This window comes from Pleurodeles waltl, chromosome 9 (genome assembly GCF_031143425.1).
Source record: "Pleurodeles waltl isolate 20211129_DDA chromosome 9, aPleWal1.hap1.20221129, whole genome shotgun sequence".
NCBI classification, from domain to species: Eukaryota; Metazoa; Chordata; class Amphibia; order Caudata; family Salamandridae; genus Pleurodeles; species Pleurodeles waltl.
In genome coordinates this window covers 775,536,120-775,559,325 of record NC_090448.1, presented here as the reverse complement: position 1 = coordinate 775,559,325, position 23,206 = coordinate 775,536,120, and the positions used below count along the sequence as shown (strand labels likewise).

General features: G+C 47.1%; 1 protein-coding gene across 3 annotated transcripts in view; it reads right to left on the bottom strand.

Moving 5' to 3' along the window:
- Positions 1-23,206, bottom strand: part of PELI3 (pellino E3 ubiquitin protein ligase family member 3) — a 243,360-nt gene that overhangs the window by 22,797 nt on the left and 197,357 nt on the right. For all 3 annotated transcript variants that reach the window (XM_069207963.1, XM_069207964.1, XM_069207965.1), the window contains exons 4-5: positions 20,556-20,657; positions 6,225-6,422 (exon numbers count right to left, since the gene is read on the bottom strand). In XM_069207963.1, coding sequence (XP_069064064.1) covers positions 6,225-6,422; positions 20,556-20,657 — 300 coding nt within the window. The remainder of the gene's footprint in view (positions 1-6,224; positions 6,423-20,555; positions 20,658-23,206) is intronic.

The window sequence follows — 23,206 nt, the reverse complement described above, 5'->3', positions numbered from 1 at the left end:
TACTCTGCGAGCAGGGGTGATGGCAATCAAAAAAGCTGTTTTAAGAGTTAACAGCCGTTAAGGACAGTTGTGGAGTGTCTCGAAATGGGTGCACATGAAGTATGTGAGGCCCAAGTTCAAATCCCACTGGGGCATGATGATCGGGACGGGAGAAAACATGAGTGAGGCCTTTAAGAAACCTCCCAACAATGGGAGATTTGAAAAGTAAAGGTTGGTCTGTTTGCTGCAAGAAGGCAGAGATGGCAGACAAATATCCATTTAGGGTGCCCAGAGCAGAGCCCTGCTGGGCAAGAGAGAGAATAAAGCGGAGAACCTCTGAGAGAGGTGCAGAGAGGGGATCAACAGATTTGTTGATACACCAAGACAAAAAAAATATTCCAACGTAAGGGGTATACCGTTTTGGTGGATGGACGCCCGGCTGCCAAGATGACATTACAGACTTCGGGTGGAAGGTCAAAAGCTGTCAACTATCGCCACTCAATCCCCACGCAAGGAGGCGGAGATTGGACAGGTTTGGGTGGATAACCATCCCCTGCAGCTGCGACAGAAAATCCACTGAAGGGGTAGTCTGATCTGAGGACCGATGGCCATGCTCAAGAGCTCGAGATAGCAGACTCTTCGTGCCCAGTCCGGAGCCACAAAGATTATTTGGGCCCGGTCTTGCCTGATCTTCTTAGGAACTCTGGGCAGAAGTGGTATTGGCGGGAAGGCGTATAGCAGGCCTGAGTTCCACTTGTGACGAAAAGGGTTGCTGAGTGAGTGCCGCCTTGGAAACTCCAATGTGCAAAACAGTTGACATTGCACGTTCTCTGCCAGACGAACAGATCTTACCAAGGCTCTCCCCACTGATAAAATAGACCTTGCGCCACCTCCGGATGGAGATGCCATTCGTGATAACTACGCATCGACGGCTGAGTTCTTCTGCTCTGACGTTCAGAGAGCCTTCCAGAAGTTGAACCACCAGGGAAATGCCCTGGCGTTCCAGCCATGTCCAGAAGCGAAGAGCCTCTTGACAAAGGGTCCACGACCCCACTCTGCCCTGCTTGTTGCAATACCACATGGTGGTTGTGTTGTCGGTGAACACCTGCACCACTTTCCCTTTGAGAGAGGGAAGGAATGCTTTCAATGCAAGTCAGATCACCCGGAACTACGAAAGGTTCATGTGGAGCCCGGACTCCCCCGGAGACCAGAGGCCTCTGATCTCTGCCTCTCCCATGTGGCTGCCCCACCCTAGGAGTGATGCATCTGTTACTACTGCGAGATTTGTTTGGGGGAGGGAGAGGGATCTACCATTGACCCAATCTGGATTCGACCACCACCACTGCAGGTCTTTCACAGTTCCCTCCGAGATCTGAACCATGTCGGAGAGATTCCCCTGATGCTGTGCCCACTGGAACTTCAGGCCACACTGCAGAGCCTGCATATGCCCTCTGGCATGTTGGACCAGCAGGATGCAGGAGGCCACGAGGCCCAGCAGCCTCAGAGACAATCTCACCAAAATCCAGGCAAGAGCCTGAAACATCAGTATCATAGCCCGAATATCCTGGACTCGCTTCTCGGGATGTTAAGCCTGAAACTGCACTGTGTCCAGAACGGCTCCGATGAAAAGGAGCACCTGAGAGGGAGCCAGGTGTGATGTCGGCACATTGATCGTGACCCCAAGCAAATGCAGGAGGTTCACTGTAGTCTGGAGGTGGGAGACAACTTTATGGGGCGTGTCCGCCTTCAACACCCAGTCGTCGAAATAGGAGAAGGCTGGACCCTCTAACCTGCGCAGATGAGCTGCACTCACTACCATCACTTTTGTGAAAACCCGAGGGGCACTAGTAAGGACAAAGGGGAGCACAGTGAACTGAAAATGCTTGTGACCTACCACAAATCGTAGGTAACGTCTATGGGCCGGCAGGACGGGAATATAGAAATAGGCATCCTGCAAGTCAAACGCAACCATCCAGTCTCCAGGGTCTCGGGCAGAAAGGACCTGACCAGGGTTAACATCTTGAACTTCTCCTTCTTGAGGAAGAGGTGGAGGGACCGGAGGTCTAGGGTAGGGCGAAGACCCTTGTCCTTTTTGGGCACCAGAAAGTAGTGGGAATAGCAACCACAACCTACTTCTGGTGCAGGGACCCTGTCTATGGCTCCTTTGGCCAGAAGAGCTTTGACTTCCTCCCGGAGAAGTGCCAAATGATCCTCCGGCAGGTGAGCAAGTGATGGTGACATGGCTGGAAGAAAAGTCTTGAAGGGGAGGGAGTCTCTCCGTGGTAATGGATTCCCAGTGGGGCAGATGATGGCGAATTCTGCAGCCAACTGGTCCCTGACGTCCTAACAGACTAGGAAGGTTTTGAGGCAGAGGAGGGGCGGGGGTGGACTGGGTGACCTGCTGACTCCCTGATCCATGAGCTCGGTGGATCCTGCACCCGCGTCCGTGGAGGGGCAGTACAGCATACACTGGTCGGTGGCCCGGTGGGAATGGATGCCGTTGGGTGCCCCTTCCGTAGGCCTGAAAGGATCGAGAGGCGGACTGAGGGGGGTGAGGAGTGGCTGCGAGGACAAGGGGCCGAGCCATAGTTCGGGAATCTTTAAAGCGCTCGAGCGCTGAGTCCGCCTTGTCTCCGAAGAGACAAGTGCCATCAAAGGGCATGTCCATCAAAGACTGCTGGACATCCCCCGAAAAGGGAGACGTCCTCAATCAGGCTTGGCGTCTCAGTGCCACCGTTGTTGCAACCGATCTGCCTAATGACTCGGTCATATCCAATCCACAGCGGATCATGAACTTGGCTGCGTCTCTCCCATCCGTCATGGCTTGGGAGAGAATGTTCCGAGCCTCTCTCAGAACTTGAGGCAGCACTTGCGCAACCATATCCCAGAGAGTATAGGAACAGCGGCCCAAAAGGCATGCGGTGTTCACAGACCGCAGCGCTAGACCGGCAGAAGAAAACATCGTCTTCACTAAATTGTCCAGTCTTTTTTATTCCCTGTCCAGGGGAGTGGTAGGGAATGCGCCAGAGTATGATGAAGCCTAGATGACAAGGTTCTCAGGCGTAGGGTGTTGGGTAAGGAAATTTGGGTCATTTGGTGCAGGACGATGGAGGGTAATCGTCCGATTCACAGGAGCCCATGTGATGGGTTTAGACCAGGTCCCCAGTAGGACAATAGTAAGTGCATTATTGAAGGGAAGAAGGGGATCCGAGTTGGAGGCCCCAAGGCTGAAGCACTTTGTTCAGGAGGTAAGGCCTGACCTCCACAGAAGGAAGCTCGAGGTTCAAAACCTCAGCCCCCTTTCTTACCACCATAGAATAAGACGCTCCCTCCTTCATAGCCACGATACGGGGAGAAAACATGCCAGTGTCATGGGAGATTTCGAACCCACTGGCATCACCCAAATCCTGTACCCAGTCCAGTTCAGGCTCAAGTTGGTCTTGGAAAACGGAATCGGCGTTGAGCGTCATCGTTCCGGCTCCGGGTCGTCAGGAATGAGTATACGGTCGACGTCGATTGTGGGCCCAATCGGCGCCGAGAGTGTCAACGCCTGACCCGACGCCAGGGGAGGTCGAGTAGGCGCGACTGGCGTCGGGACGGATCTGGATGCAGATTCTGAGGTGCCCTCCGGAGTCGAGACCAAAGTTGCCGACTTTGAACCCAAGGAGGTCCTCACCAACTCCCCTGGGCCCGAAGGCGCAGAGAGAGGGTCGGGCTGCCCACATATGAGGCACATGGCCTCATAGAAGTCCTTAAGTTGGGCAGGGGTAGCTCAGGCTCCCGGAAAATCGGGGAGGTGCGGAGCGGACCTAGACTGAGGCTCCGAGGATGGAGGCCTAGAACGTAGACGCTCGTCCAGCGTGGCGTTGTGCGAGCGACGGGACGAAGTCGAAGAATGTTTCACCTTCTTCGACTTCTTCTTCTTACCCGAATGTTCAGATGACTTGGACCAAGAAGAATAGTGGTGACTCCACGACAGGTCTCCTGACCTTCCTCTCGAACGGGACCGGAAACGACGTGGAGTCGAGTGTCGGGCTGCCATGAGCTTCAGGAACCGCTCCCTCAAAGCTTTCGGGTTCACGGCCCGACACTTGGAGCACAACTTTGGGTCGTGGTCGTACTCCAAACACCAAAGGCACACGAGGTGCGGATCCGTCACCGACATCATGCGGTGACAGGAGTTGCAGGGCTTAAATCCGGTCTTACAGGACATCCCTCAACGCAACCAAAACTCGTCAAAAACGAATTCGACAAAATGTTGTAGTTAGTGAAAAAATTACTGGGGTAGCTCTTCTTGGGATCTGCGCGTAGGCTGGAGTGGAAAGAAAAGAATTGACATCAGCACGCCTGGGTGGCGCCTATATACGACCGCAACGTCATCACAGTGACCACAACACCAACGACGCCCGCAGAGTCAACCAACGCCACCCAACGCTGCGCAGGGGTACTGCTTGAAGAAAAATTCTCCAGCTCCAGTCTGACGCCTGGGAAAATTCAAAGGTAAGGAATCTGCAACTAGAAGTCTATCAGATACAGATATATAAAAGAAAAGAGTCCCCGGCTCGGAGGCTCATGATTTGACAGCGGCAATCCTTAGAAAGGAATGGGGTGAACCATGCTGATGCATGAGGGGTGGGGCATTTTTAACAATGATTACATGTACAACTGGAAAGATAAAATAACAATATTTGTCATTAACTATCATAGTTTTGCCTAGGTGGTCTCAAAAGGTTGGGTGGCTCATCTGGCTTTTGATTGTGAAACCGTCCGGTCACTGCAGATGACATCTTTTAACCATCTTACCGGCCACTGATGTTATAGTATGCACCAAAAAGGAAAGATTGTTCACATGCTGACATTGTTAAGGTATTTTTCCAACAGAGTACTCTAAAAGCCGACAGGATGCAGAGAATGGCATTAGGCCAGGTGCCCATCCCCCATATGACGATACAGCAAAAGAAAGAGGTTGGTGGCCGGGGGGGAAATTTCACTTTTATTTTAAGTGTCATAGATTCCTCTGCAGCAGAAAAAGGTTTTGACCACAGGATTTTGGAATACGGGCTAAGGACGTGTCCTTGTCCCTAACCTTCAACCAAGTGTGAGGCACTCAGAGAGAGGTTGCTTCTGGGCAGATATCGATAAACTTTCAAAACTAATCAGCCATAAAATTCCAAGTACAAGAAAGTCCTTATATTGAAGATTTCCCTATATTATTATGGTGGGGGAAGATATAAACTTTCACATAGGAGAAATCCTTAAACAATCCTATTTTAGCCACTACAGGACCTTGATTTTAAAAGTTGTGCTGACAATCATGTACCGCATAAGGAAGACTGCAGCCTGTAGGAGGTGTAGATTGTTAGCCTTTTAGATAATAGACTACTCTGCAACACTGCACCCCAATGCCTCTCTGTTTCCTGCTTTTATATTCCAACTTCTTAAGTTTGGCAGCCAAGAACAAAGAGAAGACAAAGTCAAGCACTGGGGAAAATGTCTAGGATAGCAAACTGGGCTCTATGATCCTACTTATAGAAAGAAAAAAAACAGCAAGGATTTGAATATTACCAAAGTGAATATGTATTAGCATAATTATATATAACGAAATATCAGTATGTTTGTTGGTCAATCTGAAAAACTGACTGGATTTTACTATTTGGTGGAATAATTTGTCTATCCACTGTCAATAGGTGAGTTTATCTATAAATTCATTTTATTTGACTTTTTAAATATACCTTTAATGTATGCAATTTCAGTGTTTGTAGAGGAAAGTGCTGGAGTATAGTATCTGTATTACCTTATATCTGACCTTTACCCTACTATTACTTGATGATCATAAAGGCATACATGTATTTAGAGATTCATGAAGTCATACATGGGGAGCACTTGCAACCATCGTAGATTACTGAAGAACTCACTTTAATGCTGTGAACATAAACACCCGGAAAAGGATCCCTCCCACCCTGTCAATCTAAAATGGACGTGTCAGCTAGATGTTAAGCATTATAAAGTAGACTGGTAAAAAACGGTGCCTCCAAACCTAATATTCACTGTCCAGGTATGGCCTTACTATGGTGTGATTGCCTTAAATCAGATGACCACAATTATCATCACCCACTCTTTTCATTTAAACCATAGTTCCACTCAGTCTAGGTGAATATGGCACAACATTTCTAACATCTCTGTGAATATCACTGCCTACATGGCTTGTATATGGTGGCTTTGTGACACTTTAAGGACTGACTTACTCCAAGGAAGATATTTCGTGAGGCATCAAAGCCAGCCGCATAAATCCTGGCTGTGTAGGGGGGGCCGCGTTCGCAGATGACTCTGCAGGCGTAGCGGGAAATGGTGCTCTGGGCAGACTGACCATCACTGTTCCCGGTTCCCCCAGGTGCTGTGTCCGTGACCACAAAGTCTATCATGCTTTCTGTGGATCTGCCAATCTTTAAAGACAAAAACGAGAATGCAGGAAAAAATATCTTTTTTAGAAAGACACAATGAAAGCAACCACTCTAACCAAACAAGGGTCTTTTCATTGGAAAGATCTGCTTCCCTCACATACCAAAATTAGAAGAGAGCTCAAATAATGCCAGCTTTCGATACATTTTATTGGGCAAACCAAAACAATGCTAAAATAATATAATTCATGTATTTTATTACCCCAGCACATATCAAACCCTGAAGTTTTGGTATTTTTAAACTGGATAAACACACCATTTCACATTTCAATATACGTAACTAGCAATCTTTCTGAATGTTTGAAAGTGGTGTCCTATAATCCTTACCAGGTCTCACTTATAGTTGGCTACTCCCTCTCAGTTACCAGATCTAAGTGGATGCTGTGCACCTTTTATTCCCACACATTTGCATCCGCTGTGTAGTTTTAATTCACTTCTTTCCGTTAAAATCATAAAGGCTTTCACATCAGGAAACTGGACATTGACACATTTTTCATATGTTGGAATTCTAGCTTTGCCAAAAATTGTGTAGTACACCAGTCGCCCAAATATGAGTTTTGCCCTCCTGGTAAGAGTAATAGGACATGGTATGACATAAAGGATAAAAGAACGGCGAGTTAAAAAACAAAAACAAAAATAAGAATGAATCCCATTGGAACATATACATTAAATACAACTGAACAGTAATGGAATATACTAGGTGGTGCATGCAACGCAATGCAAGCATAAAGCTTGCCTATTCTGTAACAAGAAGAATTCACATTTAGGAGTCATAACCTGGACTGGCGTTGAAGCGAGGAAAAGATGACTCCACAGGAGTAAATCATTCTGACGGGAGCGCTTTATTTAATCAACCACATTTCAGCTACATTCTACCAGTAATAATCTAACTGTCATTTGGAATCTTAAACCGGCTCGCATTCTAATCTCAAGGAAGGCACAACCATTAAGAGGAAAGAAAAGAGTGGTGGGGTGGGGACAACAAAATAAAAGAAAGGGGGCAATTGCAATATAATGCACACGTAACAAGCCGCAATAATTTCGATGTATAAGAACTCTTATACTAGTTTACGCTGATCCTTGAGCAAGAGAAAATATTTCAACTGAGCCAATGTCTCCACAACTGGACTTTAAACCAAATGTTCTGCCTAAAATAAGAAGGGGGTTGTGGGTTAGTGTATCATGCGTATTGTGAGGACACGTATCAAAAGCAACTTCAGAGGAAGACCTCAAGTTGAAGAGAAAGAATCTGAGAGCTAGGCTTAGCACTAAAGGTAGAACAGGAGCATGCCACAAAATCAAGAACTCAGAAGGACTCGCACACATTTCACACTTTAAACAATTCCAAAGGGCTGCACGGCTAAGAGGCTGTTTGAAAACCTGTTCCGTTTGCTTCTTTTTGCAAGCCAACATGATTTTCTGAGTTGTTAGAGAATTTTTGTGAGCCTACCCTCGTTCCCTATCCTCTCACGACATCTTGCTCCTTTCATCGGTTCCCAGCCTTCAGAAGCCTATTTTCCAACAGGATGCCACATTATGAAATAAATTATTGCTAATCTTGTCTGTAAATTTATTATGCACAAAAAATTTATTTGGCGTAGGGACTCCATTTTTCTGCAGAGAGGAAATTTTGAAGAAGAGCAGGAACAACGAAAATGTCGTAACCGATTGGGACTTGGCAAACTAAATGACACTTTACTAAAAAATAGGATAATCATTATGTACTAAAAAGTAAACTGAAGTACAGATGTTCTTCTCTTCTCTCTCAAATATTTTTATTTGAATGCGATTTGAAAGAAGAAGTTACTTACCTTTGGTAACTTTCTTTATGGTGGATACTCAAACCCACCGCACACCTTCAGAATATCCCCAGTTTCTATACTGGATCTGGAAACTTTTACACAGCAGTGCTCCCACACATCGGTAGGTGGCAGAGTGCGGCTCTGGCTACTGCTCAGTTACATTCTCGACTCTGTCAGTGCGCTCGGATGCAGAGCCGACAAGCCAATAACAGTAGTGGCATAACAAAAGGGCCCCATGCCTCCGCGGTGCTGTGGGGGCGAGCTCCAAGGGACCACCTCGGCACAGTACCCTGACCTGGGAGCTCCTGCGTGACTGCAGAGGGGGGTTCCACCCTGTACTGTCAGCCCCCCCTCAAGTCTTATTACGCTACTGAATCAATCACAGTACCAGTGTGTATGTCTCTAGCTTGGGACCTTTTCAAATGGAAAAAGAGACCATTCCACAGAAAGCGGCAGACGAAAGGGCAATGAGGAATCTGTGGTTAGGTAGCTTATTCATCAGAAAGTGTGTTCCTAAAGATAAGAAACATGTTCTTAGGAGGGATACCTCTGACAGCATATTCCTCACTTTTAAAATAGACACCAAAGCAATATTTCTCCAGGTGGAGGGTCTGTGAAATGTGCTCAGACCAAGAAGTCCTGCAAGGACCAAACTGATGATATGTCCTTGGTATAGGACAGTTGTGCTTCATGAATGTTGTAGTACAATAACAAGGCTGTACAAGGCAGTAGTAGAAGTACAAGGCAGTTTCATGAACGTGTGTATGGATGCCCACATTGCACCGTTACTAAAAGGCCATGTTGCTCCTCAACACTAGTTTGTATGGTAAAAAGGTGTTGAAGGCTGCTGCACGGAGGGGGCCTGAAACACATTCATGCGACAAGCTGAGGTAGTTACAACAAGAAATGGTCTTCAGTGTAAGAAGATGCAATGAGCAGATGTGCATCGGCTCAAAGGGAGTACACATGAGTAATATCAGGATCAAACTGATATCGAATTGAGGCATCACAAAGGGTTTAGTGGGAAACATATGTATTACACCTTCTAGAAACCTCATCACAACAGGTGATCTAAACAAGGGCATCTGGTCTAGCAAACGCACAGTGGCAGACAACTAACAAATGTGATAGTGCCCACTGCAAGTCCTTATGCAGTAAAAGACAAAACAAACAAAAAGACATCCAACAGTTTGGTCTATAGTGAGAACGTGTTGCAGACACCACATCGGACCACAAATTTGTACCAGTGCCTGGCGTAAATGGACTTAATAGAGGGGAGCCCAGGAGCAGGGAAAAAATCTAGAACCTCACAAGGAAGATTGGATGCAACTGCTGCTTCACAATCTCCACACATGGAGGTTATGTAGATTGTGAATGCCTATGTGTAGAACTTCTGCTTTGACAGATCCTCCCAAAGTGGAAGCCAGGGAGCAGATGCTCATGCCCAGAAGTTCCAGGTACCACGCCCACCCGGAGCCACTAGGATAACTTGGGCTTTCCTGATGTTCTTCAGAACTGTAGGCAGAAGAGAGCTGAGGTGGAAGGGTGTACAGTGGTCATGTGTTCTAGCCTCACTGTGTCTCCCATAGAGAGTGTTCTTAGGAACTCCAATAAGCATAGGTTTGGACACTGCATGTTTTATGGATGCAAAAAGATCCAGCCAGGATTCTCCCCACTACTGGAAGATTCCCTGTGTCACCTCAGGGTGCAACTGCCATTTGTGATCTGCAATGAATCTCAGCTGAGCTCATCTGCCCTAGCTTTTAAACAGCCCACCTGGTGTTTCCTACCAACCAATTCTAGAGGCAAATGGCCGCTGGACACTCAACTCAAGACCCCACACCACAATGCATGTTACAGTATCACATGGCAGTTGTGTTGTCTGTGAGGACCTGTGCCAGCCTCCTTTTGATGGATGGCAGGAAGTCCTTCAGTGGCAGGCAAATGGCCAGTAACTCCCACAATATGATGGTGAAGTTGGGTTTCCACTGATCACCACCTCTCCCAGATGGCCTCCTCAACCCAGCAGTGATGCATCGTCACCACCCACAGCTCTGGATGGGGAAAGGAGATGGGTCTGGGTCTGCTGCTGGTCCCACTGCGTCGAACAGCCACCACTGCAGATCCTTTACAGTCTCCCCTGAAACCTGGATGGACTGCAACATGTCCTTTTGTGCTTGGAATACTAGGACCCCAGGTTCCACTGCAGAGCCTGCATATGCAACTTGGCATAATTTAATTGGATATTGGGATGTGGGAGGCCAAAATGCCAAGAAGCCTTAGAGCCACTCGTACTAAGACCCTGGCCTGAGGCTGAAATATCGGGATCATAGCCTGGTCTGTGATAGAGGGAAGGCCTGGTACTGCGCCATATTCAGAATGGCTCCAACAAAAGGGACAGGTGTGACTTTAGCATGTTAAATGTGAACCCCAACAATGTCAGAAGGCTCACTGTCATCTGGAGGTTTTCTACAACTGACTATGGCGAGTCCAGCTTCAACAGCCAGTCATTGAAGTAGGGAAAATTGGAATCCCTAACCTCCTGAATTTGTGCTGTGACCACAGCCATCACTTTTGTGAATACTCGATGGCAATGGTAAGGCAGAAGTGCAGCACGACAAATTGAAAACACTCTTTGCCTACCTTAACCTGCAGGTAACATTGGTGGGACTGCAGGACAGGCAAATGAAAATACCTGTCATGCAACTCCAGGGCTAAGATCAACTCATCCAGATTCAGGGCAGACAGAAACTTGGCCAGTGTGAGCACCTAGAACCTGTCCTTCAGCAGCAAGGCATTCAGAGGGCAAAGATCTAAAATAGGACGAAAGCCTCAGTCCTTCTTAAGCACGAGGAAATAGCGCCAGTAACAACCAGTCTATATTTCTGAAGCCATTAGGTACTCTCCCTAAAGCCCCTTTGGACAACAGAGCCTGCTCCTCCTGCAAACAAAATGGTCATGGAAAGCAGCTCTGATGTGGATAATAGATGCGCAGGGGGAGGAGGACAGGGATGATCGCTGTCCTTCGGGCCTGCATGTTACCTGCCTGATCAGCATCCCCATCAATGAAAGGACTGGGTCAACCCTTTAGGGGACTCCTGGTGTTGCATATACACCAGACTTCATAAATAACCCAGAAAGGTCAAAACTGTTGAAAGAACTGTCTGGCAAGGGTCGAAAGTCCCAAAGTATGTTCTGCTGCCTGACTCTCTTTGAAGTGTTCCAGAGCAGAATTAGCCTTGTCACCAAACAGACGAGACCCATCGAAAGGCATATCAATTTAACAATCAATCAATCAGAAGATTTGTAGAGCGCTTCTTGTCACTCGTTGGTGCTTGCAGAGTCCAGTTGATTAGCAGAATAGCCAGGTCTTAGGGTACTTTCTGAACTCTGGAAGAAATGAGGCGGTCCAGTGATGAAAGGGTAGCTTGTTTACATGTCTTCGCTGCTAGGTAGAAGGAATGACCTCTGCATCTGCTACGTTAGCGGGGGATGAGGGTTAGAGGAAGGTAAGCAGAGTGGAGGTTTCGGGTGGGCTGATGGAAGTTCAGGCGGTGCTTCAAATAGGGACTTGTATGCATGGGTCAGGAGCTTGAACTGGCATCTTTTCTGTACACGGAGCCAGTGGAGTTCCCTGAGGTAGTGGGTGATGTGTGTGCGTCTAGGGAGATGTTGGATGAGTCTGACTGCTGTGATTGGTAAGGTCTGCAGTCAGAGGGGGAGTTAACCTGTGATCCCTGCACAGAGAGCATTCTAGGAGTCCAGTCTGCTGGAGATGAGGGCCTGGGTGATGGTGCGTCTTGAGCTTTGAAGTAGCCATTTGAATATCTTACAATGCATGCAGAGGATGAAGAAGCAGGAGGTAAAGACGGAGTTGGCATGAGTCTTCATAGTTAGCTTGTTGTCCAGAATGATGCCTATTTTTCTAGCAGGGTCAGTGGGGGTAGAAGTACGTCCGAGTTCTGACAGCCACCAGGATTCGTCCCATGGGAGCTTTTGTTTCCGAAGAGCAGTACCTTTGTCTTGACTGTGCTGAGCTTCGTGCAGTTGTGGAAATTGGTCTTGGTGGTGTCTTTGGAGAGGAGGAGAAGTATGAGTTATGTGTCGCTGATGTAGGGTATGATTTTCAGTCCATGGTTTTGACGATGCTGGCAAGTGGTGTCGTATAAGTGCTGAAGAGGGTGGGTAATAAGTAAAGGTCCTTGGTGTATTCCACAAATGATTTCCTTGGGTTCGGAGATTAAGTGGGGAAGGTGGAACGTTTGCATTGTTCCGGGGAGGAAAGGCGCGATCCATCTCAGAGCGGCTCCTTGGATGCCTATTTTGTGCAGCCTTCTGATGAATGTGTGGTGGGAGACAGATGTCGTTGGTAGCCGCGATGAGGGCTATCTCAGTGCTGTGGAATCTGGATTGGGAGTAGTTGAGTAGGAGGTTGTGTTCCAGATGTGACAAGAGTTTTTGGTAGATTGGTTTTTCTAGTACCTTGGCCGAAAACTGGAACAGGGAAACCAGTTGGTAGTTGTTGAGTTCGCTGGGTCTGCCAATGGTTTGTTTAGTAGGGCGGGGACTTCGGCATGTTTCCAGTCCTATGGGAAGGTGGGCGTGGCAATTGAGGTGTTGAACAAGGCTGAACACGGCTGATTCTGGCTTTGCCTAGGTTGTAAGATGTGGTGAGGGCAGGGTCAGTTGGGGCCCTGAGTGGACAGAGTTCATGATGGAGGCAGTGTCCCGTGGGGCAATCTTGCTCCATTCGGTCAGTTGGATGTCTGTGGTGGTTGTGGGGCTCCTGTGTTGCTTGAAAAAGTCAGTGGCCTTTGGCCGAGAATTGAAGTTTCTGTAGATGTTGTCATGGAAGAAGTTTGCAATGTTGTCGCAGAGTTCCTGTGAGGGGGTAATGTTGTTTCTTGCAGCTGAGTTTGAAGAATTCTTTTAGGATGTCGTAGAGTTCTTTGCTGTTATTGGAGCTTGATTCGCTGCATGTGGCCAAGACCATTTTCTTAGATTCTCTCAAATGTCTGTGATAGAGGTTGAGGGCTATTTTGAAGTCTGTCTTGTAAGTTGTGTTCTTGCTGGTGTGCCATCTCCTTTCCAGTTGCCACAGTGTCATTTAGCTGTTCTGAGGCCTTCAGTGTACCAGCTAGCCTGCTTAGTAGACCTTCTGTAGTTATTGCTGCTGATGGCAGCGACACTGTTGGTGCAGTTAGTGATCCAATTTTTGAAGTTTCTGACTTTCTCGTCTAGGTTGTTAGAGGGGATGGGGTGGGTGGTATTGAGAGTGTTGATCCATGTGTCCTTGAAGACTTTGCTCCAGCTGTGCTTGGGGGCATTGAGCAGACTGGTGGGGGAGGTCCTTGGGCTGGTGAAGTTGAAGTGGACGATAGGGTGGCTGGCTCAGGTGAGTTCCGTGGTGTGGATGTACCTGATGTGGTCACTGGAGGTGAAGATGGGATCTAGCATGTGGCCTGTAGTGTGCGTGGGGTCGTGGATGCGTTGGGTGAGTCCGATGTTCATGCTGGCAAGGAGGTTAATATTGTTGATGTCAATGTGGCCATTAAGATGGAAGTTGAGGTCACTGAGGAAAATGTAGTTGGTGGAGTTTATGGTGAGGGGGGGCGATGAAGTCAGCAATGAAGTTGCAGAAGGCTGGATGTGGTCCTGGAGGACAGTAGGCGAGTGTGCCCCTGATGGTGGTTTTGCTGTCAGTTTGGAGCCGGTGGTTGAGGTATTCCAAAGATGGGATGAAATTGTCATTTGTGGTGGTGCATTGAATGGATTCCTGATGTATGACGGCAATCGCCCTGCCAGGATTGCTGATGCGGTCATAGTGAGTGATCTTGTACCCTCCACCTATTGTGGTGATGATGTCGGGCGCTGAAGTGGAGTTGAGCCAGGTCTCAGTGCACCAGAGGATATCTAGTGTGAGGAAGGAGATTCAGTCCTAATTCTCAGTGGTGTGTTTGCATAGTGAGCATGTGTTTAGAAAGAGTGCAGGCGTGTTGGTGTTTTTGTTCAGATGGTGTCTGGTGGGGCTGGTTGGTGGGCTGGTGTGTGTGGTGTGGCAGGTGAAGTGTGAGTGATTGCAGGTAAAAGGTCCTACCGTGGAACGTGCGCCAGCGCAGTGGCAGCGTTTTTTTGCAGAAACCCGGGTCGGGGTGTAGAACTCGGCGATGATGTATCTGTGGGCACAGATGGACGCAGACAGGCTTGTCTTTGGCACACCAGTGGCGTGCCCTCAGCTTGTGCCTGCTGCATGGTCATGCTGTGGCCTGCATTAAGTAGGTGCTAGGGTGGGCATGGCTTCTGTTGGCAGTAAGAACGGTGAGTGGGAAAACCCAGACATAAGGCGGTGTGACTTTGTGAAAGGTGGCAAATAGATAAGGCTGGAACAAGCAGGAACTGGAGGCCACAGACAAGTGACAGTCAGCCCAGGTGCGTACTAGTGTGGTCGTACTGTGGCTTGCATTAAGTAGGTCCTGGAGTGGGCGGGCTTTTATTGGTGGGAAGAACTGTGATAGGGAAAACCCTGGCAGGAAAACCAGGGCAGTGGTGGTATCACTTGGTCAAATGGCAGCAACTGGATAAGACCGGAACTTGCAGGAATTGAACGCCATATCTGTAGGAAAGTACCATCTTGCCTGGCATGTTACCCCCATATTTCACTGCATATATGTTGTTTTAGTCTATGTGTCACTGGGACCCTGCCAGGCAGGGCCTCAGTGCTCATAAGTATGTGCCCTGTATGTGTTCCCTGTGTGATGCCTAACTGTCTCACTGAGGCTCTGCTAACCAGAACCTCAGAGGTTATGCTCTCTCTGCTTTCCAAATTTGTCACTAACAGGCTAGTGACTAAATTTACCAATTCACATTGGCATACTGGTACACCCATATAATTCCCTAGTATATGGTATTGAGGTACCCAGGGTATTGGGGTCCCAGGAGATCCCTATGGGCTGCAGCATTTCTTTTGTCACCCATAGGGAGCTCTGACAATTCTTACACAGGCCTGCCAGTGCAGCCTGGGTGAAATAACGTCCATGTTATTTCACAGCCATTTACCACTGCCCTTAAGAACTTATAAGTCACCTATATGTCTAACCTTCACCTGGTGAAGGTTGGGTGCAAAGTTACTTAGTGTGTGGGCGCCCTTGCACTAGCCAAGGTGCCCCCACATCGTTCAGGTCAAATTCCCCAGACTTTGTGAGTGCGGGGACACCATTACACGCGTGCACTGTACATAGGTCACTACCTATGTACAGCGTCACAGTGGTAACTCCGAACATGCCCATGTAACATGTCTAAGATCATGGAATTGTCACCCCAATGCCATTCTGGCATTGGGGTGACAATTCCATGATCCCCTGGGTCTCTAGCACAGAACCCGGGTACTGCCAAACTGCCTTTCCGGGGTCTCCACTGCAGCTGCTGCTGCTACCAACCCCTTAGACAGGTTTCTGCCCTCCTGGGGTCCAGGCAGCCCTGGCCCATGAAGGCAGAACAAAGAACTTCCTCTAAGAGAGGGTGTAACACACTCTCCCTTTGGAAATAGGTGTGAAGGCTGGGGAGTAGCCTCCCCCAGCCTCTGGAAAAGCTTTGATGGGCACAGATGGTGCCCATCTCTGCACAAGCCAGTCTACACCGGTTCGGGGATCCCCCAGCCCTGCTCAGGTGCGAAACTGGACAAAGGAAAGGGGAGTGACCACTTCCCTGACCTGCACCTCCCAGGGGAGGTGCACAGAGCTCCTCCAGTGTGTCCCAGACCTCTGCCATCTTGGAAACAGAGGTGTTTGTGGCACACTGGACTGCTCTGAGTGGCCAGTGCCAGCAGGTGACGTCAGAGGCTCCTTCTGATAGGCTCTTACCTCTCTTGGTAGCCAATCCTCCTTCCTAGGTAGCCAAACCTCCTTTTCTGGCTATTTAGGGTCTCTGCTTTGGGGAATTCTTCAGATAACGAATGCAAGAGCTCCTCAGAGTTCCTCTGCATCTCCCTCTTCACCTTCTACCAAAGGATCGACCGCTGACTGCTCAGGACGCCTGCAAAACCGCAACAAAGTAGCAAGACGACTACTAGCAACCTTGTATCGCTTCATCCTGACGGCTTTCTCGACTGTTTCCAGGTGGTGCATGCTCTGGGGGTAGCCTGCCTCCTTTCTGCACCAGGAGCTCTGAAGAAATCTCCTGTGGGTCGACGGAATCTTCCCCCTGCAACCGAAGACAACAAAAGACTGCATCACCGGTCCTCTGGGTCCCCTCTCAGCACGAGGAGCGTGGTCCCTGGTACTCAGCAACTCTGTCCAAGTGACTCCCACAGTCCAGTGACTCTTCAGTCCAAGTTTGGTGGAGGTAAGTCCTTGCCTCCCCACATTAGACTACATTGCTGGGTACCGCGTGATTTGCAGCTGCTCCGGCTCCTGTGCACTCTTCCAGGATTTCCTTTGTGCATAGCCAAGCCTGGGTCCCCGACACTCTAACCTGCAGTACACAACCTTCTGAGTTGTCCTCTGGCGTCATGGGACTCCCTTTTGTGACTTCGCATGGGCTCCGGTTCACTCTTCTTCCAAGTGCCTGTTCAGGTACTTCTGCAGGTGCTGCCTGCTTCTGTGAGGGCTCCCTGACTTGCTGGGGGCCCCCTCTGTCTCCTCATTCAAGTGGCGACATCCTGGTCCCTCCTGGGCCACAGCAGCATCCAAAAACCCTAACCGCGACCTTTGCAGCTAGCAAGGCTTCTTTGCGGTCTTTCTGCCCGAGAACACCTCTGCAAGCTTCTTCACGACGTGGGACATCCATCCTCCAAAGGGGAAGTTCCTAGTCCTCTTCTTTCTTGCAGAACTCCAAGCTTCTTCCAACAGGTGGCAGCTTCCTTGCACCCTCAGCTGGCATTTCCTGGGCTCCTGCCCATTCTCGACACTGTTGCGACTATTGGACTTGGTCCCCTTGTCTTACAGGTACTCAGGTCCAGAAATCCACTGTTGTTGCATTGCTGGTGTTTGTTCTTCCTGCAGAATCCCCCTTTCACGACTTCTGTGCTCTCTGGGGGTTGTAGGTGCACTTTACACCTACCTTTCAGGGTCTTGGGGTGGGCTATTTTTCTAACCCTCACTGTTTTCTTACAGTCCCAGCGACCCTCTACAAGCTCACATAGGTTTGGGGTCCATTCGTGGTTCACATTCCACTTTTGGAGTATATAGTTTGTGATGCCCCTATACCTATGTGCTCCTATTGCAATCTATTGTAACTTTACTCTGCTTGCATTACTTTTCTTGCTATTACGTGCATAATTTTGGTTTGTGTACATATATCTTGTGTATATATATTATCCTCATACTGAGGGTACTCACTGAGATACTTTTGGCATATTGTCATAAAAATAAAGTACCTTTATTTTTAGTACTTCTGTGTATGGTGTTTTCTTATGATATTGTGCATATGACACCAGTGGTATAGTAGGAGCTTTTCATGTCTCCTAGTTCAGCCTAAGCTGCTTTGCCATAGCTACCTTCTATCAGCCTTAGCTGCTAGAAACACCTCTTCTACACTAATAAGGGATAACTGGACCTGGCACAAGGTGTAAGTACCTCTGGTACCCACTATAAGCCAGGCCAGCCTCCTACAATAGGCAGATTGCAGGCTAGGTGACCAGGTGCCTAGCCTTCCACTTGCCTTTGTCCTCCATAAGGGCTGCCTGGTCAATTCAGGAGAATCCCGCAGACCTCACCCATACATGGTGATGGAGGACTACACTAGTGCCAACTACTCATCCCAAGCAATCGGCGGTGTCTAGATCCAGAACAGATTAGATATCTGACTGCATCTTGACCATCCTGAATATTTTGAGCCAAGGAGGCCCAAATCCCCTCAGGGACTGCCAACAAGATTTCTTAGACCATGTCCCAGAGGGCGTATGTGCAGCACCCAAGCAGGCAGCTGACACTCACTGACCTTATGGCCAGGCTCGCCCACAAGAACATCCATTTCCCAATGCCTTGATCCTCTTTTATTTTCTGTTCAGGGGTTTGTGAGGAAAGGATTTGGGATTACCTTGCTGATGGCAGCCTATACCACCTGTCAGTAGTAGATACCGAGTCAAAGAATCAGGGTTGCCTGGTGCAGGTCCGTGGCATCTGGCTACCAGCATGTTAGCCAGTGGGCATGGACAGGGTTTAAACCATGCTGCTATCATTGTGTCAATTAGGGCTTTATTAAACCGTAGTAAGGTCTCAGATGCCTGTCCAAGCTACAAAACATCTGTAAATACAATAGTTTTAAACTCCTAAAATAGGATTGTAGGTCCAACACCTTCGCGGCACATTTAATCACTAACAGCAAAGGAAGCATGGTCTTCTGTTGGCAACCCGTGGGGGGAAATCAACCTAGTGTCAGTGGAAGTATCAAGCCCACTAGCCTCTTGTAGATCCATGTACATTATGTTGTCATCATAATGTTTGGAGAAATCATCCCCATCTTCTTCACTGTCATTCCAAAGTTGAGATTGGCTTTGATCTGAGCCACAGCCAAAAAACTGATAGACCACCTGATTGCAGCACCGCTACAGACCGTATCCTACCTGAATCTGACTGTTTGGGGACCAGGTGCATCAGGGAGAAATTGAGACACGACCTTGGTCAAGCCTGAGACAAATTTGGCTCAGAGTTAGACAACGATATCCGTAAAGATTCCATCTCTGGTGCTGGTGGCGTCAAGGCCCGGTTCAACGTTTGAGAGATGCCGCTGTAGTGGAAATCTGCTCCAGAGTCAGTATGGAACCAGAGGCAGGTCTGAGAGTCACAGACAGCACTGAAAATAAATCTGCAGGCAGGAACTCAAATGGAGGCCCTTGTAGGTCCTTGTGGACCAAAGGCTCACCAGAGGGAACCAGAATAGTGACAAAGGTGAGCGACGTGGCCTCCCTAAAGGCCTCAATTTGCTGCAACGTCGAAAATGACCTGAGAAACCCAGGACTAATTGTGGAATGGGCTCCTCAGTGGATCTGGCGTTCGACCGAGAAGCAGGTTAATGCCCTGAATCTCTCTGGAATTAAGAATGTGGTGGATTGGAAACAAGACCTGCATGGCTTCCTTGTGTTTACTCTTTGACTTCAATTTGGACAAACCAAATGATTTTGACCACAATGAGGACCTTTTACTGGAATGACCTTAGAAGCATGTCAACTCTCTTGATTGGTAATGGGACGTACACTGATACTTCCGGTGTTCAGCAGCATTTAGCTTTGCTTCATGTTTTCAGATTACCTTCGGGTTCTTGGGAGCACATTCCTGCCACAACTTGGAGGCATATATTGAACCCAAACACCAAAGGCATACCTCATGTTGGTCTGTCGCACACAAACCCAGCAAGGTTGCCATAATGCAGATTTAGGTAGGACGTTATTCCCATGCACATTGGTCAGAGAATTTCTGAGAAAAAGGGGAGAGGAGCTCTGAATCTGAATTTGAAGGTGCTGATAAAGAAGGAACTGATGTCAGTGCGCAGGAGTAGAGCTTAAATGCGGCTCCGTTCATCACTTCTGGACAGAACAAAATCAGCCTGAAGCCGCATGGTGCCACCTACCAGCACACGAGCACTGCTATCTAAAAGTTTGCAGAACTCGTCTGGTGCCTGAGGATGTTCTAAAGGTGGGAATCTGCAGTCTGAAGTATCCATCAGAACAAAATATCCTTTTATTTACATTTGCACTGGGTTGCTCATATATTTTTGAACTCCCTTAATAGTGCAACACAATATTTGTAGATCATAGAACTGTCTTCTGTATGAAATATAAACCAGAATATAGTTTGTGATATTTTATAGCTTAAAGCTAGACATATAAAGGACACATAATGTGTTATTTCTGAATTCCAATTAAGTTGTATTCATACATGGAAGCCTTGCTGGTGTTGCAAAATTTTCCAGTGTCCCTAGCGGATAGATGACTGCCCTATATTCTTAGAAAAAGATAAAGAAGCCGATTCCTCTTTTATAACTGCCAATGAGGGCTTCCTCATACTGCTGGAAGGCAAAATTATTATGTCATTCGGCTGTATTATAAATAGATATCTAAAAATACAACCGCTGTAAAAAACAGTACAGCGAGCACTCTCATAGGTATAAATAGATTCGGGGTATGCATAAACATCTTTATTTTTAATGTTCTGTAATCGATCTCAACGTGGCAACACTCCTCCTACCACCATATTATGTTGCTCTCCTCTTCCACTGGTGAAAACAAAAGCCACAGATCATATAAAGCCACATATCATATATAATAAAGATACAAAGGCAACTCATTCAACTGTGATTGTTACTTTTTTCATTTCCATACCTGAAACATGTCCGTCTCATTGTCATGTGTGTACTCCACGATAACAGAATGGCTGCGGGATAATGTGTACGAGATGCTGTGCTGTCCCTTGTTGCTCAGCGCCTGGGGCAGAGAGCAAAGAAAAAGATAGTGCCTTAATGGGGATGGGTATTCAATTTAGGAATAAGCATCATTTATAACACGTCACAGGGTCAGTTAAAGGCTGCGAGGTACATCTAGCAAGGTTGGTACTTATGAGGAACTTTATGTCTCAACCTTTTTCATAAGTTTATCTACCGAAATAGCAAAATGGAGGCAGGTGTCAAGGATGTTTCCTCTCAACCTGGTTCTAAACCAAAGCCAGGAAACAATCCAATCGGAACTGGTGCCCATGAATTTGCCCGGTTACAATTAAGGAATTATATGTATACTTTGTAAATTAAAAATCAATTTGGACAGTGCGCCCTTAGACTACAGAAACTAGTTTAATGAAGGTCCTGTTGGGGATAACAAATTCTACCAGTACAAGTGTCACACAAACTAGGACATGTACATCTTGTTGACGACATAGGAACAACAATTCTCCCACAAGTCCCTTTGGTTCACCCTGTGGACAAACTCTCATGGAACGTTAAAGTCAGGAATGTTGAAAATTAGTCTGTTAGTGCTAGATCAATGGCACATTTTCAAGATATCCACCCACTATATAATGATTCCCATTTAAATGGACTTTAGGCACTGTACTATATGTGTGTGTGTGTGTGTATACACACACACACACACGTACATATATCTGGAAGTATGGCATGGATATAAGTGGTTTAGGGATTACAGGGGAGAGACGAGGAGTGTGGATGCCATCTTTGTAAATGCCTTTGAATAATGGTATGAAAACACATAAACTTAAGAGCATGAGTAACAGAATTCAGTGACACAAAGCATGTTAAATGGTTAAAAACTCTTCATAATTGCAAAACTGAAACAAGTCTATTGCTTACACAACACACACATACATTCATCAACAATGCAACAAATAGACACATGGAGGTGGTCAGAAAAATGCCAACAATGCCTCTATCCAGTGGCGACATAAATTCATATTAGGTGTGCGAACCTCATAGACATGTCAAACCAACAGACTTTGCAATGATTGTTTACACGAAAATACTGGCCAGGGCACACACATGAAAACATCTGAAAAGTGGATTTTTTTTGGCACCACCATTTTTTCGATATTTTGCCAACACCCACGTTGCAGTGGCGCTAGGAAGTTTGACAATTAAATTGAGATGTAACTGAGTTCCTCTAGCATTCACAAGGAGGCAGAATGGCACACCAGACCAGTCAATAGGAAAACAGTGAGACTAAGATACTACAGTGGGCTCATCGTAGATATGACTGACAATGTCTCAAAACAGTGGCTGATGACTGTGGAGCAAAATAAAGCAGCGACAAAAGGAGGCTGACTCAAAGCCCTTTAAATTAAGTATAGAATATAATATGTTCCGCATGAATAGAGCAACGGTAAAAAAAATGGCAATAGTGACAACGGAATTTAAAGATGTAGCACCAGTTTATTCAACAGGAGGGTACTCAGCTTGAAAACTAATACCAGCTATGCTTTCATAACCAGCATTAGTGATAAGAAATAATGGGCGACAGAAGAATTTAAAGTTTTGATCCAACAAAAGGAAATTGGGGACAGAATCAGTGAGTAAAATATTATGCTAAATTCACTGTGATACCCTCCTAATGACTTGGCGCCTTAAACACTACTGTAAATTGAAACTCTGTTGGATATACTTTTCAAGTAAAGCAACCGGTTCGGTTAAGTACAGGTGAAAATTATTTGGAAATACCTATGATATTCATGCCCAAGAGAAGAATTACTTCTCAAAATATCTGAGAAAATTGAAATCATTTGTTTACCCGCAATTCTTGTGTTTGTTTGCAAAACAATAAAGACAGTTAAACCATTCACATTCCAAGAAAGAAATTTCAATCTTAAATTCCCATACTTAGACATATCTGTCAGGAGAAAAGGAAAACGTCATAAGCACAGCGCACCCCCCTCCTAGGTAAACAACATATGAGGACTTTCTTATTTTTATCCTTTCAACCCACCTAACCCACCTAACCCAACCCAAACCCCCACACCCAGTGCCTTCCACCCCCTCCACCAACACCAACCCCAACTCCCACCCAAACCCAACCCCCCTACCCTGGGGAACCCTCCCTGATTCTACTAGGATAACCATCCTGTTATCCTAAATTCGAACTCCCCATCGGACGAGATACTTCCACTAGATCTTATTGTGACGCCTTAATCTGGTCTATAAATGCGCTAACCTCCCCCGGATCTCTCATGTTATACATTTTGTTCTTCCACATGATCCGGAGTGCTGCCGGAAACCTTAGCTGTACGGTAGCCCCAAGAGAACGAAGCTCACGCATAAAATTTCCCAATTCCCACTGTCTATCTAACGTTGCTTTAGACAAGTCCGATCTTATCCTGAAGGCCCAATCCCCCTTGGAAAAAACACCAACTTTAAGGGCTTCAGACAGAATTTTTTCCTTGATAGAGTACGTATTGAAATTTATCAGAATCCTCCTGGGATTCTTCCTCCCAGGATTTTTCTTGAACGGGTCACGATGGACTCTTTGAATATCCT